This window comes from Urocampus carinirostris, chromosome 7, assembly GCF_059441175.1.
Source record: "Urocampus carinirostris isolate Australia breed hairy pipefish chromosome 7, RoL_Ucar_1.0, whole genome shotgun sequence".
Taxonomy (NCBI): Eukaryota; Metazoa; Chordata; class Actinopteri; order Syngnathiformes; family Syngnathidae; genus Urocampus; species Urocampus carinirostris.
In genome coordinates, this window is record NC_142355.1 from 17396876 (window position 1) to 17415498 (window position 18623).

Below are 18623 nucleotides of genomic sequence, written 5' to 3' on the forward strand. Positions count from 1 at the left end.
AAGGCCGAGGTGACTCACCAGTACGTCCCATGGCTGTGTTCAACTTCTTTAAATGTCCATGAAAATGGCTTTGTTACATCAATCCATAGAATCCAACCGTGTAAAATATTTATCCCGAACCACACGATAATGCCGACAGATAAATAAGAATCGGCACATTTCCGCTTCGTTGGACGTAACTTCTTTATCTGTTTGTTTTGCCACATTATTTCCGTTTACAAATGAACAGATTTGTAAAATGATTCCCCTCCCCTTTCTATTGACATATTTTCAATGATGAGTGTCTGTTCATGCTAGTTTTATCCGTGCACAAAGTTACATTAAACTTGCATCTTGCTCGACACATATATATGCAACCTGTCTCACTCTTAGCTTTAGTTCTCAGGCACCCCTACATAAATTAGCTGCATCATTGCATAAGCCACAGGGTTAAACGCTTGGGGGGAAAGTTGCGTCTTTGAGCCTACATTTTACGGTAATCAAATAGCTGTCATGATTTGCCCATTGCCCTCACCTGTGCCCGCTCGTTTGGCTCCAGCTGCTGCTCGTTTCCTGATTGGTTCCCCTCCTATTGAAACTCAGCGAACATCCGCACACGTAAGGCAAGCACCTTTTGACTCTGGCTCCGTCTGTCCCGTCCCGTCCCGTATCCTGCTCGTCTGTCCCTGGCTTCCCGAATATCTCCGGTTACCTGACTTGATTCCGTCCTCCGACCCCACTCTGATCTCCCGTCCCAGCTGCTCGACTCGTTTCGGTCGTCCAACTCTGCGATCTCATGGGCTTACTGCTTCTCCAGCCCAGCAAGCACCGGATCGCTGGTATTTGTTTTCCCGCGCCTGACTTCTCTGCTTCCTCAATAAAGCTTGGTGTGAAACGTTACACGTTTGGGTCGACTTTGTGTTCTGGTTCTGACAGTAACGGGTACATTAAGTCAAAATAAGGATTACTTTGCAAGATTACATTTAAAAAAAAATCTATTTACGCATACTTAATGCACAAATAAATATATTGTGTCTATAATTTCAAACACTGACACGAGAGACGTGCACAAGCATGTTTGTTACATTGTGTCGTAGCACTTATTTTTCTTAAACAAAATGCGTTCGGGGACATTTGGTAAATCTGATTGATTGTCTTCTTTTGTATTTTGCAGTCAATTGTTGTTCAAAATCCACTATACGACCACTGTATTGTTATTTTGTGAGAATGTGATACTTCATGTCCATACTTCATGTTGTAAATAAGCCCATGCACCACAAAAACACGTTTTGCTGCTGATATGGCCTCCACTGAAAAAGGTTTTACTGAGGTTTAACGACCCAACTAAACAAGTAAAACTTAAACTTTGAAACACAATTTGTTGGAAATGTAGAAAGTGTGTTTAAAACCATATTGGGTTGTTGGTCTCCCCTTAATGTGAACTAAAATGGAGCTTAACTTGTGAAAGAAACATTTTTTTTTTGCCTAATAAACTACGTGGATAAAATCTGAGCACATTTTTGTAGACATACAAGCAACTAGCTGACCTTGGTTTCCTCTAATTATTTTTCAAGGTTATATTGTTAACATATCTAAATTTGGTAAAACGATTCGTATTATATTAATTTTGTCTTTTACAAGGATATTGGAGTAACCCAAAAGTTGAAAGTCATCAAGTAACATAACTGCAATGTTATTGTATTTGGATTACGTTACATTTTTAAGTAACACTGCCAGCCCTGAATTTTGGATATATTTTGCTGTAGGCTCTCAATGTATGTGAAGGTTCACCTCGAAGATTTACCATAGCATGTGAGTGCATTGATAGCACTAGTACACGTCTTCTCAAAAAATTGTGGCACGCACAGTAGGCAGCGCTACAACATTGCAGAGGGCACGGCACAGGTAGGGGGAAACAAAACTAATCACCCCTTGTCCATTCTCTTATTTATCTGACCGCCAATCTGTGCTGGTGCAATATTAATTAGCACTAAATAAGAACATAGCAATCAAAGAGACCAGTGACTGGGGTGCTCTGGTATGATCAAATGTAGTTTCAGGGTTAGTCTAGAAAATGGCACCCCTATAGGCTAAAAGGTCATATTGAAATCCACCAGGAAATTTAAAAAAAATACAAATACGGTTGAATTGGAAGAAAGCAAGGCTAAAGACTAAAAAAGCTCTGTCAGGACCTTGCCGATCAGAGTCGCAACATTTCTTATTTAGACCCTCCCCCCAAACAGTCCCACACACAAACACCTATGCACTAAGACACAGAAAAACATCTCTTATTTACCAGCTTACGTCTGCACTATTTATGTGGCACCAGGGAGTGGCACAGAGGAGAGGAAGAGAGGAGAGGGGCTAAAATATGCATAGGGGCTGCTTCTTCTGGGACACATGGGGGTGGGGGAAGTCAGAGAGAGGGGAAAACAAAAAAGGCTAGGCAGGGGAGAAAGGCCGGAAGAGTCAAAATGTTCGATGCGAGGTGGCGAACTGACCACAGACACAGGAAAAAAAAATGTGAAGAAGGAACAGGCCATGATGCAGCAGTATGTCTGGGTCAGAGTTGGGAGTTTGAGTTACAAAGGAACAAGTTCGTGGAACGCAATTACTTTTCGGTAATGAGTAACGTAATGTACCATTGATGAAATTGGGTGACTCAACTGTCGTTACTAAATTGGTATTATGTTAATCTACTGCAACTTGGCAGTTGCTCCATTACTCATGAGATCACAACCCTCCTTCCGCCAGCAACACAACAAACAAACACATAGTACGAAGCCACGTAATTTCTCCCTACTGATATTCATCTCATCTCATCTCATTAGCTGCACCGCTTATCCTCTGTAGGGTCGCGGGGGTGCAGGAGCCCATCCCAGCAATCATCGGGCAGTGGGCAGGGGACACCCTGAACTGGTTGCCAGCCAATCGCAGGGCACACAGGGACAGACAAAATCACTCGCTCATTCACACCTAGGGACGATTTGGATCGGCCAATCCACCTGAAATACATGTCTTTGGAATGTGGGAGGAAACCGTAGTGCCCGGAGGAAACCCCCGCAAGCACTGGGAGAACATACAAACTCCGCACAGAAAGTCCGGTAGCTGGATTCGAACCCACACAGGAGGTTCCCAAGACCTTAGAACTGTGCCTTCACACCCGCTAACCACTGCGCCGCCAATATTATATATATATATATATATATATATATATATATATATATATATATATATATATATATTATCTGCACTGGTTGTCCTCAGGCAGGGGACACCCTGAACTGGTTGCCAGCCCGTCGCACAGCACACAGAGACAGACAATTTGCTCGCTCATTCACACCTATTCACCTGGACCGATCAATTAACCTAATATGCATGTCTTTCATATATATATATATATATATATATATATATATATATATATATATATATATATATATATATATATACCCATCAACGCCGTATTTACAACTATGAAATAAAATACTGATATCATGGGGTAAGTTTATTTCTACATATATATTGGGTTGTGTGTCACCAGTAACGTGCCCAACAATGGTCTAAAGAGACCACGCCCCTTTCCTCCCTGGGTGCTTGGTTGTGTGCATGAGGTAGATAGAGGACGAGAGTGTGAGCCAATCCTCTACGGGTTTGAAAGAGGCCAAAGCCTTTTGGAGCTAGCCAAGCAGCCATCTTCATCCATCCGCACCTCATTAAAACACACACAAATAACCTCATTTTACACACACACACACACACACACGTACATACACAGTAAATGCTAGCAGTGGCATTAACCTCCTTGGTAGGAGCGCTCCATCTTTGCCATTCGGCCTTTCAGTCCAGCCCACTTAGAAGGTCGTCCTGTGGGACCATGGAGCTGTGGCTTAGCACGCTAAGGATGGAGGCCAATGCACGCATGTGCACATGCACACACTCATTTGAAATGGGCTTGCAAGGGTTAATTAATGGAAAGAGAAAAAAAGAAAAAAAATTGAGAGAAAAAAAAAAACCCTTCCCAAATCATTCTGTTGTTCTGCTTGCATATTGTTATAATATTTTGTTATTTTACAACATGTTTTATTTGCAGCTCACAAAAAAGTAAATGTAATTTGATCCCAAACAATGAGAATTACATTAAATAAATTTAAGTTCTAGTAATAGATGAATGTATTCCTGAAAGAGAATTTTAATTTAGTTTAATATTTTGATTGAAAGCCTTGGGCTTCACAATGCAATAAGTCTAGTTAGAAAAATGAGAGAAAATGTAGTTAATCTTTGGGTAAAAAAATATCTTCGTCTTTTACTTGTAATCCTTTTTACATGCCGTGATAATGTTTAGGGTGCTGGTACAAATTACTTGTGTTTCCTCTGGACCTAGCGACTACGCCAAAGTACATTTTGCAACAGGCGTATTCTTCTGCTCTACGTCCGCTTCGTCAAAACCATAATAGGTACAAAGAAGTGATGTATCGCCCTTCTTCGGAAGAATCGTTTCCTTCACGTTTGTTGACTCTGGGACTATGTTTACGGAGTCCGCCATGAGACTCAATGAGCTCACACCGTGGGTGTGGCATAGTGTGTGGCTTGCAAACTTTGAATCGCATTTATTGGCTTGTGCTATTATTAAAACTTGCCTCTGATCGGTCGGCGCTTTTAAAACTCAAACAGTAACAATTGTGGTTGGCCAAAACTCCATCACTCACTACAAAACCTTGAAAAAAACGCAGTGCTTTGCGGTTTCACAACTGCACTACGTTCAAACTTCTGACTTCGGACTGCCACCCCCCTACCGCCTCTTCTTTATCGCAAGCACTAAATTGTGGGAGTACAGTATACTTAAAGCCACAAGCAAATATTCTGAAGGCTCATCATTTCATTTGATTTTCACTGGCGAGGTGTCCATGAGTAAACATGCGGCCTGCGAGTTGTGTCTGTGCAGACATTAACCGACAGGCTCCAACAGTTACCCTGCTGCTAAATTGACCGGTCGGCCATATGCCCGCCACCTTCCGTGCTACATCACTGCCATGGTGCCAGCCTTTTGGCTGCGAGAAGCTCCTCAGATTATAAACCGGAATATTTATCAACCAGCATTTCTCAAAGTAATCTCCACGAGTTAACATGATCAACTTTTCATTTGTGAGGAAACGGTGCCATGAATGCTCCTTAGAGAGAACGGACTTAAGCAATGATTGATCTTCAAGGGGGCTTGAAGCAGCACAAAAAAGGAGAAAAGTGCACAAAATAATAATTATTCATTCAAAGCAAAGGTTGAAGATTAGATCCCAAACTGAGGGAAATTTATTTTGGAACCATATACACTAATAACTTGCAACTACGCTTCTGACGCAAATTCCATAAAACAACCCTGCAGAGGGACCTTTAAATTGTGTTTTGTTGATTCTGCATCAATTATTAATGCTATCATCTGTGCAAAAAATATATATATTTATCAAAGTTTGGAAATAAAACACTGCTTGTAACTTTGTAAAAACCATTGCTTACTACATTTGCACATCATTTGATGCAACTGGATTTGAACGTGGATCCTGGCAGTGAGAGCGCCGAATCTTTACCACGAGACCGATAGGGTAATTTATATTTTTATTCACTGTACCACATTGAATATGTGGGGCCTCGATTGAAATAATTTCTTGACAACGCCCCACATATTTAGTAATGTGGAACCGTAAGAAAATCTCGTGTGACGAGATACTCTATGTCGATTATAAACCTATTGGTCCAGTGGTTAGGAATTGGCACAGTCACCGCTGCCATCTGGGTTCGAATCCCATTGCAATAAATCGCCACACGACACTGTGACATACAATGCAAAGTTCGAGCTGAGAAAAAGTAAAACAACATTGTTTACTGATTTTCCATCAAAGGTGAGGAGTGGGCATTATGCATGAATAAATATGGTAGTTTATAGTGTTCATGAGGTGAAGAAGGTGACGTGGGTGACAACTCCAGTAGATTAGTATTTAAAAAAGCAGCAATTATTCTCAAAACTGATCATGCTACAGCCAATCTGAGCCCCGTACTGGGTGACTGATCCCATATTTTCATTCATATACAAACACGCACATAAAAATGGCATTGCACTTGCAGTCACAAGATGTCATGCTGCAATCGCTCAGCCTCCTAAAAGGTTTCAAGCTTTAACTGATTATATATGAAATGGAGTCAACCAACCTGCAGTTCAGTCTGAAAGAAGAATTTCTGAGGACACTGCGAGCAGTCGTATATCTTGTCTTCTTGACCGTGGACTGCAAAGATGTGCTGCTGCAGCTTGTTGGCCTGAACAAACACTAAAGGGAAAAAGAACATAGATTAAACCAATCCCTCAAGCATTGATTTTTGTTTCCCCTAAATCAATCGAGAAAATACATGTATTAATGATTCTTGCCCTCTTGGCAGATGATTTTGTCTTTACAACGTTACGACATTTGGAATCTGTTTTTTTGTTCAAATAAAACATAAAATAAGTAGATGTTAAGCAGATCAAATTGTTTAGTTTTATGAATTTCATAATTTTATTTTAAACATTTAAAAACTAAGAACAATTATATGTCATCTTCCATATCAGACTATTTTCCTCGTTTGAATCTTTATTCGGACTAGCTCCCTCATATATTTCAGATTTAATTTCCCCCTATGTTCCAGTCCGGAACCTTCGCTCTGAAAATGCTGGTCTACTAGTGATCCGCAGAAGAGATCCGCAGGTTCAACAGTGTTGTCCATTTGGGCCCCAGTGCTGTGGAATGCTCTACCCCCTGAGATTCCGCCCGCAACCTCAGTTGAACTCTTTAAATCTAGGCTTAAAACACAAATCTATGCTATAGCTTATGAATGACCTATATTTTATGTTGACAATTTCTGTGTATTTTTTGTTATTGCAACATCCATTGCAGCCTGGCCATCCTGGAAGGGGGATTACCTCATGTGCGGTCCCTTCTCAAGGTTTCTTCATTTTCCTCATGTTGAGGTTTTTAAGTTTTTCCTTGCCCTCATGTAGGTTTTAGATCAGGGGATGGTGTGATAATAGTCTGTGGTTTGCAATAATCTGTGGTCTGTGCAGCCCTCTTAGACTCCTTGTGATTAAGGGCTATACAAATAAACATGACATGACATGATTTAAAAATATCCAACCAATCAAATGATTCAAAAATATTACTGGTAATAATACTGGTACTTTTTTGTCTTTTTACCTACAACAAAACATCCCATCCCTCCTGGGCTCACAATTTTGCTCAATGTAAGGATTTTTTAACTAAGGCTCTAAATGAAAAAGTGAAACGACCATAAAACAACCACAATAATGCTTAAAATGAAGTCAAATGTTCGCTTCATGTGGTAATTTCCAGGGTTGAGTGTCGATTTTTCCCCCACCATGATAGGTAATGTTTTTCCTTATTTCACTACTTTTATCGGCTTTATTAGTTTTATTTTCTTGGTAAAATATGGCAAATTTTCTAATGAAGAAAAGAATGAAAACATTTAAATAAGAAAAAGTAATCATTAAATGAGTGCTATTATTTTGCAATTTAGAAGACACTTTTTGGTAAAATAAATCAAATAAAAACTATCGAGAAATGGGCAAAAAACAGTTACGCCTTTAAGCAATAACATTAGAAGCAGAAAGAAACAGCTTGACCGGCCCCAATGATGTGCAAGACCTGCAGTAATCTTGAAAACTGATTTTTCCTGCTTGCAAAGAACATAATTACTGTCCAATTAACAAAATATAACAAAAAGTCGTCGTAGCAACAGTCACACGTTAACAGAAAATGGAAGAGTGGCATCAAAGAGAGAAGCAACAGGGGAAATAAGCCCAGAAAACAAGAAGAGCTATCCTCAGCAGACCTTGTGATATTTATCAATAAATTATCTCCCCTTTTTTAACTTCTGCTCCAGTGTTGTTTCATACAAGGTTTTTTTTCTCGATCGTTCCTTCTTTTGCTGCTCTTTTGTTTCAGTAAACTTCTGGTTTTCACTGAGTGTGTATGTGTTGAATTATTAAGACTCCCCACTGGAGTGGTGGCTATTTTACTAATTCATAGGGCACCCAGGAATAGAGTTAAAGTTTAAAACATTACTGCGTACCTGGGGAACGGGCGCACAACACAAGACTCAACTCAACAACGGCGTGAGGCCAAGAGAGAGACAAATGACATGGGGACCTTAAGTGCAGGAAGATGCAGATACAGAATCGGCATAGGGTGGGGGAGCGTACATCATGTTGCATGAGTGGACAATTTGGGGAATATTACCTTGAACAAAAATGCATACTAATAACGTCCCAAACAAAGGAGGAGGGTTTTAAAGACAACCAAAGCCCAGTGTTTCCAAAACTTAAGAAGATTCTAGTGGGCTGACAGGGTTTAATTGGTCCCGCCAGAGTCTCACCATTTTGTATTGTTAAAAAATATACATTAATCCCTCGGTTAACGGGGTCCAGAATCCCAGAGAAAAGTTAAAATCTGAGAAGTCACATCGCGCTTCATAAAAGCCCCCTAGGGTCAAACTTACCTTGAGATGACGTAATTACCGACAGAGTACCGTATTTTCACGACTTTAAGGCGCACCGGGTTGTAAGGCGCACCCCCCAAAAATATTTTTTTGTCATATATTTGTCATACATAAGGCGCACTGGACTATAAGGCGCTACAATTGGAACGTCAACAAAACAGTCAGATAGTTCAGTGAAACTTTTAACCCCCTTAACATTCTGACAGCTCAAAAAAAAGCAAATACGTGTCTGTACGATGTCACCAATCACTCAAATGAGTCATTCCGCATATCATTAGGAAGGTTAAACTGTTTAAATGCCAACCATTTCTTAGTTTCTATTTTCTTTTTCGCTGGCAACTGTGTGACAGCAAAGTATTGAATTAAATTGAATTTGAAAATAGACTCATCACAGAAACATCAAGATCAGTCTGAAACAAGATACTGGGGAAATATAAAGCCGGGGTAGCTCACCAAAGTCATTTTGCAGCCATCACGTTCGATAATAATACGCAACCATAGTCCTTTTGAGTGTAGTAAATCCAACCTTGTAAAATATTTTCACACTCCAAAAACGCAATAATGCCGACATATATATATATAAAAAAAAAATCTGCGAGAAGTATCTGCATCGATGGACATTGCTTGTTGATAGCTGTCTGTTTAGCCCCATAATTCCTGTTTACAAATACAGCTTACAGTAGTTAAAATGTTTTCTCCAGGCCGAAGAGCAACCAAACTTGTGATTCAAATCTTTTTCGGCAAATTGCAGGCTTAGTTTTTCCCCGCTTTAGTCTATGAGAGCCTCCTTTACCTCTGAATAACTTTAGCGAATAGTGACCGATTAAAATGATGATTAACACATTGGTTATGAAATGAAACGCTGGTATATACACCGTTACACCGCGGACTACTTTGCCTACAGAGAAAAATCTAGTCGGCGGCTGTTTGCCTAAGTTGCAAGACTTTGCGACTGAATAGAAATCCATATATAAGGCGCACTGTATTATAAGGCTCATGGTCAGCTTTTGAAAAGAATAAAGGCTTTTAGGTGTGCGTTACAGTCGTGAAAATACAGTATACGACTGTAACACAATAACAACAATAGATTTAAAAAGAAAACATGGAACACAGAATTGCAGTTGAATGAATGGTTTTAAATGGTTTCTGCTTTTAGATAGATAGATAGATAGATAGATAGATAGATACTTAGTGCAAGAAAACATTTTTTGAGTGGGCGGCTAGATGCTTGCTGGCATCGGGAGACCTCAAATTGAGCCAGGTCTCCGCGATGATTAAAATACAACCGTCCCGGATGTATCAGTTTCCCCAGTTGTAGTGCCAGGTCATCCATTTCATGGGTAATGGATCTGGCGTTCGTGAGAAACGGCCTGAGCAGGGGTGGCTTAAGAGAGTTATTAGCCTAGCTGTAGCAGTAGGCCAGACCTGGAGCCTTGCTATTCCCTTCACTCCCGAAGTTGCCTCAGTCAATTCCCGGTACCTGATAACAATCCATGGAGCACCCGCTTGTGATCAGCATTTTTTTGCTCTTCTAACTTTCCTTAAGAGTCTGATTTTCAATGAAACGAGTTGCTGAAATATTAACTCAGCTGCAGCCGTGCTCCGCAGTTTGTTTTCGGCAGGCAGATCGTCCACATTGACTTGTGCGGCCTACCCCAGGTGTTTCACTGACAGCATATACCAGCCAATCACAGTCGTGCACACACAGTCAAACCCATACGGCACACAAAGCCTTCCCTAACATACCCGAGTGATAGCATTTGCTGTGTGCTGTCTGCTTAAAACACAATGCACAATGCGTTGATACCAGAGACAATAAAGATAATTCAATTTAATTCAAAATCTACGAAGCAGTGAACCAGTGGTGACCGAAGCACAAAGTAGCGAGGGGTCTTTGTATTTTTAATTAAATATAAATGAAAACCTAATCGGAGTTTTCATTAAATAAATTATTGCAAATGTCATAGTGTGTGCGCCCAACGTATTTTTGTAATTCACCCCCTCACCTTGTGCTAAAGTGCGCACTCTGTGTTTGTCCCGCCCGGCCATCACTGTAATTACACGGTTCGGCAAAATGTGACATTGACAAGTGTCACATTTTGACAAGTGTCACATTTTCCCACACATTTTTTTAACACTCGGCGACTAGGGGGAAAAATAGTGCTGTGGTGGACATTGGCCCTACTCCCTCAGACCCAGTGCCCTTGGCAAATGAGAGACAATTGCCACTTTATTTGCAATACTGACTTTATGTTCAAAATGTTTTGCATGTTGTGTTTTAACTCAAAACAAATGTTTTACCTGTAAGCTCTAGCAAAGCACCCAGAGCAATGAAGCAATTTGATTGGGTGCGCGGTAGAATGGGCGAAGCTATACGTGTGTATATACGTAACAGGACGCGTTTACTCCTTCTTGCCCAGCGCCGTCTGCACTGAAGTTAAATAAGTATGTATCCTCGTTTGCCGTATTTTGTGACAACAAGACTTTTGCTTGCACCTTTTTTTTAAACCATTATCTGGGACCAAAAATGGCAGCGAAAATGAGCCTCAACACTCTTAAGTAACTGTGGGGCGAGACACATTTTAAGTAGTTTATTTATTTTGATATGGTACACAGGCTCTGACGTTATTTTATTTCATAGATGTTATCAAACCATCAAAGTGAAACTGTGAAATTAAATGTGCTGAAGAATTAACTTTTGTCTGGAGTGCGTGTTTGGTGGTTTTGTTGAATATTGTCTTAAAGTATATGGTGTGGCTCTCTCTCTCTCTCAAAAAAACAAAACAAAAAAAATCAACATATTTTTGCTTTTATATCTCTTGGGTTAAAAAAGGTTCCGGACCCACGTTATACAGTAATTGTATTTTCGTTACATACCTGCTTTTTTTGGGTTGACTCTCTTGGAAGTGTTTTGTAACAACTGTAATATAAATATTTCTATTCAAGTCAAGTCACATTTATTTGTATAGCCATTAAGCACAAAATGTTTCTAAGGACTCCACAGGTTAAAGTTACATTATTATTAATTTTGTATATTGTTAAAGTTTACAATGTTTTTGAATAAAAAAATGAAATATTGTAAAATAACTTAAGGGGAAGGGTTCAATTATTTAATTATGATATTTACAAGCAAAAAGTATCGGTATCAATTGACACTCCCTCAACTTACTTGGTTTGGATCGACAAAAAGTTCCCATTATAGCCCACCCCTACAGTAAAGCATCAAAGAAGAACCCCCCACCAGCCCCCCGGACCATCCACCGACCAGGGTCTCACAAAATTCACTGGGAAACACTGAAAGCCTCAAAAGTTCAGACTTGTCCTTGAAGGTGAACATTGGCTGTTGTTTTCCCTCTCACCTGTGAAGCAGACGGGACACTTGAAGGTACCTCCCATGCCTTCGAAACTGTGTTCTATCAGGTGGCAGAGCAGCTTGGCGGGTGAGTCAAACATCTGGTTACACAGCTTGCACTCGTGATTGATGCCCTCCTCTGCAAATAGGACACAGATACATATGCACGTTAACGCTGGATCCGGCAACGCCAAGGAAAAAAAAAAAAAAACAGGAACATATTTGACACTTAATAATACAGCAACAACGACAGATGTTTGGAGCAGGTACAGCAGGAGGACCAACACCGTAAGTTAGTGACAGAAGTTGACACGAGTAGGATAGACACAGTCTTGAAAATTTCATGGGGCAGGGTAAAAGCAACATAGGATTGTGATAGCGAAACAGTATTCTCTGTTGGTCGGGTATATACCATGGATTAAAGACTAGCTCAGGAGGTAGAGTGCTCGTCTTGGGATCAAGAGGTCGCAGGTTCGATTCCCGGCTCCTCCATGTTATATGTCACTAAGACACTGAATCCCTAATGCCCCCTATAAGTAGGTAGGCGCCTTGCATGGCTGACTCCCTATTGGTGTGTGTGTGAATGGGTAAGTTTGAAGCACATTGACTTGAAAAGCGCTATATAAATGCAGACCATTTACCATTTAAAAACTATTCCGGTGTATAAATGCATTAATATGTTGACAAAAAACAAAAACACCAAAAAGTCGCACCGAGATAATAAGTGCTATACGTAGATTAGTTAGTAATATCTCTGTATTATTTGTGATTGTTGTGATTGCAACATCCTTTGCTGTCTGGTAATCCTGGAAGGCGGATGCCACATGTGCGGTCCCTTCTCAAGGTTTCTTCATTTTCCTCATGTTGAGGTTTTTGAGTTTTTCCTTGCCCTCATGTTGGTTCCAGATCAGGGGATGGTGTAATAATAGTCTGAAAAAATAGTCTGTGTAATAACCTGTGAAGCCCTTTGAGACTCTTTGTGATTAAGGGCTATACAAATAAAAATGTCTTGACTTGACTAGACTTAATAATACAATATTTGACTGTAAGCACATACATACGTGCAAATGTTTTTTTTACGGAAAATTTGTTTTGGGACTGTGTCGGTTTCTATTAATCACTTTATTTTTGCCTTTTAGCTGTACTCGCAACACTTTCTAAATTTTTTTGGAAAAAAAAATTATCCAAGGAAAGTTGTCTCTGCCTCCCCTTGTTACGTAAATGCATAAGGCAAGTGCCATTAATAAGAGCGGTAGCATGGCCAGTGAGCAGTCTAAATAGGTGAGCGGCCTCTAGTGTTGGACTCTGGGAATGCTCGTATCCTTGATTTTCCGGTGTATCTTTAGCAAAATGTTTGTTCCGTAATAAAACGAGTAAATGGAAATTATCGTTTTTAGAAGTGCTCGTGTTTAGAAAATATATGACTGTGCTTTAATATCAATATAATATGTGACTACGTCTGTTCCAAGTGAAATAAAAGTCTGTTAGGATGTTCCAGACTGCTGCCTTTCTAGTTGCTGAGTGAATGTTTTTAAGTAATTCTTGGCTGAATAAAATGAAAGAAAAAAAAAATAGAGGACATTTTTATTCGGGATACATCACGTCCATCCGGTCTCATTCACGCCACATTTTCTGCTTTCCTTTCACATCTCCTTCTGTACACTGAACACCCGAATGTCCCAGTGCTCCCAATGCCCCAACTGGTAATTGCCTGTCCTCCCCACTGGGGCTATGAGGAATCTCTCCCTACCCTTTTTCGGTCCTCGTTATCCGCCCACCGCCACCGTCCACCCCTTTTAGCTCGTCACTCACTCCATTTATTTCCGTCTCGGTCCCTCGGTTGCTGATTAATTTGGACGGCCCGAAGCCCATTTGCTTCTCCCATTAAAATTGTTGGGACAGATCGTCCATAATTTCATGATATAATGGTATCACACTCAAGTTTTTATTGCAACTTTTATTAGTGCACATCTGTATAATTTGGTGCGTCACAGTTTTTCATAAGGAACTATATAGTAACACAACTCGGATCTGCACCACATGCCTTGATAAAAATGTTTTTCTTTCCTCTTTTTTTCTTTTTTTATTAAAGAGCCAGATTGCTCTTTTTCATAAGGCTATGTGTCCATCTGCTGCCCACATCTGCACTATTTTTGCCTTCTGCTTAAAGATCTCTGCTCGGAAAACCAAATTAAAAGGTGCCACTATCCCTCACATTCCCAAAGTCCTTAACAGAGTTTGATACACTTTTTCGGGGGGGACTGATACCAGTACAAGTATTCAACTTTCAAGTAGTACACATATTGATACTACTAGAACTTTTATATTGATGAGATTGCCTTTTAAAATGCCATATAATTCTAAGGAATGAGTACACTTTTAATTGTGCGTAGTAAACATACATTTTCTGACTACTCTAGGGCGGAAGTGAGTGCGTTGGAATAAGGCTAAGTATTAGCCAAATACTGATACTTAGTGCCACTACTTGCATATGCTGTTGCTGTATTCTCAGAATCATAATACATGTCCACATTTCATTGGTGAGTCTTATGTAATGATGCAGATGAACTATTGAAAATGACTATGCCAGCTTTAGCCAAATCTGATAATAACACTAATTTTAAGAAAGATATAGCCAGTTTTTGGCAATAAAGAGCATTAGTTTTTAGTGTAGAAGATGATGCTAGTTTTGGGTAGTAAAAGAAGACAGACAATGCTAGTTGTCGGTGAAAGAGAAAGCAACACTAGCTTTTGGTGTGGAATGAGAAAAGACTTGGTTTTGACATAGAATATGATAATAGTAATTTTGAAGCAGATTAAGAAAATACTAGATCAAAAGAGTGGAAGAAGACAAGACCCTACTTTTGGAAAGACGACGATAAAATAAAATGATGGTAGGTTTGGAGTAGGAGAGGGGAACACTATTTTTTAGTGTAGGATAAGATCCTTAATTTGAAAATACAAAAGAAAATGCTAATTTAAGGTGTAGAAGTATTCGGTAAAAATGTTTTTTTGGCACAGGCCAAGACAATGCTAGCTTTTAGTGTTGAATGAGACAATGTTTTTTTTTCTTTTGGCATGGTGTACAGTAAGACATTGTTTAACATTAAAAAAAAAGATAATTTAAAGTGCGGAAGACGATGATGCTAGTTTTCTGTATAGATGAAGACAAGACTGACAAACCTTGCTTTCAGTGTAGACCAAGACAATGCTAGTTTTTGGCATAGAAGAAGACTGCTAGATATTAGTATATAAAAGGACACCAGTTTTCAGCACTAGATTTTTAGTGCGCTCAAAGCACAACGAAGCATGGCCCACATTAGCATAAATAATTTTTTTGCATGTGCACCATGCAATATAAGTTTGGCGCTTATAAGTTGAAACTGAACTACGGCACAAAACTAAACCAGCTAGCTACGTTAGAAGGTATGCACATAAACATTTACCTGTACAAACTGTGTGTAAATTGCAACACGCTATAGTAAAGTATGGACAGTATTCAGCATAACGTTTTGTTTTCCCCCCACGGGTTTTTAAAACGATGCGCTTTACAGGTGTTGTCATGAAGTATGAAATACAGAAATTATGAAGAGCAAAATATCGAGAGTAGAGTGAATCACGATCAAACAATTTGTAATATGTAAGACAATGCTCATCTCTACGTCCTGTGATAAGTGGGAGGAATAAAAATGAAATAGAAACACTATTTGTTTATGCACATTTTGCCAGTCAGCACAACAAGCTGCAGGCTATTGTGAGGTTAATAACATATTCACTCTTTCGTCCATGACACTCATACTGACAAGCGCACAAAGATTCCTGCCTTGCCTTACTTGCCTCAAAGGCCGACAAGGGTGTCCTAAGCTTACTTCAATATCCTTGTGTGTGTGTGTGTGTGTGTTATATGCTCAGCATAGCTGTTTATATCACCCTATTTGCACGAAAAGGCAAACCTCAAAGGCTTCTGGTTTGTGTTTGGCGCCAGAGTGTCCGAGGCCCGCGGAGACGTTTGGAAGTTCATTATCATTGACGGAAAAAGGTCACTTTGAGAGAGGGTTGATTCTCGTGGGAGACATTCAATTGCCGTATTTTCAGCACTATAAAGCGCACTGTGTAACTGTGTATAACAATCAGGCTCTTCAAACACTTACGGAATATATTGATGCAAAGATTGATGAGTGTGGCTGACCAATCGGAAAACATTGTATACAACAGGAATCAGACTTGGGGAGTGGCAATGGAAGCCTTGACAAGTTACAATGAGACCACTAGTAATACAGGTGACGTACGAAAAGGCATTAGATCTTGTCTCATTATCACACTATTTTTCGGTGCCTAAAACACGTATTTACATATTGCATTCTGATAGGTTGAACCGTCTCTTTACCATTTAAAACTGCATCAATAGACTATTGTATTATTAAGTCTAAATGGTAACTTCTTCACCTGTGCGTCGATAACGTTGCAGTTGAACATATATACGTAAGATATTGTATCGTATTTTGTTGAAAGATTTTTAACCCTTTTTGAACCAAGGTACACTTTCATATATAAAAAAGTTCCGAGGCACACCGTCCGTGGAAAATGTTTGAAAATTAAGTTATGTCAAATATTTCACTGTACTACCTCATAAACAGATAATTAGCATATAAAAAGAAGAAAATAATAATTAAAATAAAAAAGAATGATGTGCTTTATATTTTTTACGTTTTTATTTTTTACAGTGCTATCTTAAACCGCTTTGTTAAACAAATTAAATGTACAGTACTGTGCTACCTCATGAGCAGATAATTAGTATATAAAAATGATATAAAAAAATCTACTGCCACCTACTGATATAAATTACTATCAGAGTTCCTCGTCTGAAGATTGAGAAAATACTGAAAAATGGCCTGATATTTTTTGGAAAGATAAAATTGGGCAAATTCCAGCGGCATACTAGACAAGGTCTCATGGCACACTGGTTGAAAAAAACTGCTCTAACATTCGTGAAGAATTGGAGAGACTGCTTAACCCAGAACTTGGGCAATCTGGTCCCAGAGGGCCGCATGTCCAGTACAAATTTTGAGGTTTCTCTGCTCCAATACAAGTGATTCCATCACCAGGATTATTAGCAAGCTCCTACCACCCGTGCTGAGAAGAAACCTGAAGAAAAACCTGGCTTCAAGTACTAGAGTGCCAAGTCTGGTCTAACCCAACAGAATGCACTATGCAATTCAGTGTTTCTGGCACCGTGAGTAAAAACAGTGTGATGATGAGATATGGTCTAATGCATTTTCATTGATACCTCTGGTGGTCTACTAGAGTTCATTTCTCATTTAACACAATATTTTGCGAATTTGGTCGGTGATGTTTATTGGTTAATCAATCATAGCACAATCATTGAATAAATACTGTAGTATACCGTCACGCATACCTATAATTGTTGTATGTGTTTCCAATCTTATCTAGGCATTCTGCAGTACATAGGGCACACCAGCTAATAAGGCGCACTTTCACATTTCTGGACAATTTGGGGTTTTAAGTTGTGCTTAAAGCCGAAAAATATACTATAAATCATTTTGATTTGTAGTTCACAGAAGAACTTTTAAATACAGGCAGTTGATTTTATAGCCGATTGGAAAAAGGATACGAACAGAAAAAGAACAACATTTTTACTTATAGTCATATAATTGGGCATGGGCACAGGCCCCCAGGCACTGTGCAGTTGTGTGTGTGCGCGCCGCTCTTTTTTGTGACAAATACATTGTTTTGATCAGTATGCGTGGGTCCCGGGCGCTCGGGATGCCATCTCCCTCTGGGACGGAACATTTGTGTGTGTGACCCATAGCGAGATGAGAAAGTTGCCGGGCGACCCTTTGCACAGCGTGCAATTGATGCCCGCGCGCTTGCACGGGTACGAGCTGGCGCACGGTAAGCCCACGCTGGGACGAAGGACACAGGGGATAACGGGATGAAAGAGACAAAAAGAAGACAACCACAGCCAAGGCTAGTGTTTGGATTTTGTAACTGAACAAATATATAAAACAGGAGCTTTTTGCACACTTTAATGACTTTGACATTTTCGACAAACTTTTGCACGGGTACCACATTGTGATAGCACATTACACCTTAATGGAAGTTAGGATATGACACAAAAATGGGTATTAATTATATAATTTAGAGAATGTTGTAAATAAAATCACTCTGACACACGATAGTGCATTCGACATTAACCAGGCGTTTGCAATCAAAGTTCTCCACTAGATGGCAATTAACTTTTTAATCTCTGTGAGGCCCCTTACATTTGGAGATAGATCAAAAAGCATAAGACAAAAAATAAAAATATTGAATTGAAAAATTGAAACTATTTTGACAGTTCAATTTGGCAGCACGGCGGCGCAGTGGTTAGCGCTTGTGCGGCACAGTTCATGTCATGGGAACCTGTCGTGGGTTCAAATCCAGCTCCAGACTTTCTGTGCGGAGTTTGTATGTTCTCCCCGTGCTTGCGTGGGTTTCCTCCGGGCACTCCGGTTTCCTCCCACATTCCAAAGACATGCATTTCAGGTGAATTGGCCGGTCCAAATTGTCCCTAGGTGTGAATGAGCGAATGAGTTGTCTGTCCCTGTGTGCCCTGCGATTGGCTGGCAACCAGTTCAGGGTGTCCCCTGCCCACTGCCCAATGATTGCTGGGATGGGCTCCAGCCCCCCGCGACCCTACTGAGGATAAGCGGTACGGCTAATGAGATGAGATGAGATGAGATGAGAATTTATA

At 39.9% G+C, this 18623-nt stretch overlaps 1 protein-coding gene across 2 annotated transcripts in view; it reads right to left on the reverse strand.

The window, feature by feature from the left end:
- znf423 (zinc finger protein 423) overlaps positions 1 to 18623 on the reverse strand; it is a 202600-nt gene that overhangs the window by 14467 nt on the left and 169510 nt on the right. For both annotated transcript variants that reach the window (XM_088339933.1, XM_088339932.1), the window contains 2 exons: positions 11877 to 12008; positions 6181 to 6296 (listed from right to left, as the gene is read on the reverse strand). In XM_088339933.1, coding sequence (XP_088196059.1) covers positions 6181 to 6296; positions 11877 to 12008 — 248 coding nt within the window. The remainder of the gene's footprint in view (positions 1 to 6180; positions 6297 to 11876; positions 12009 to 18623) is intronic.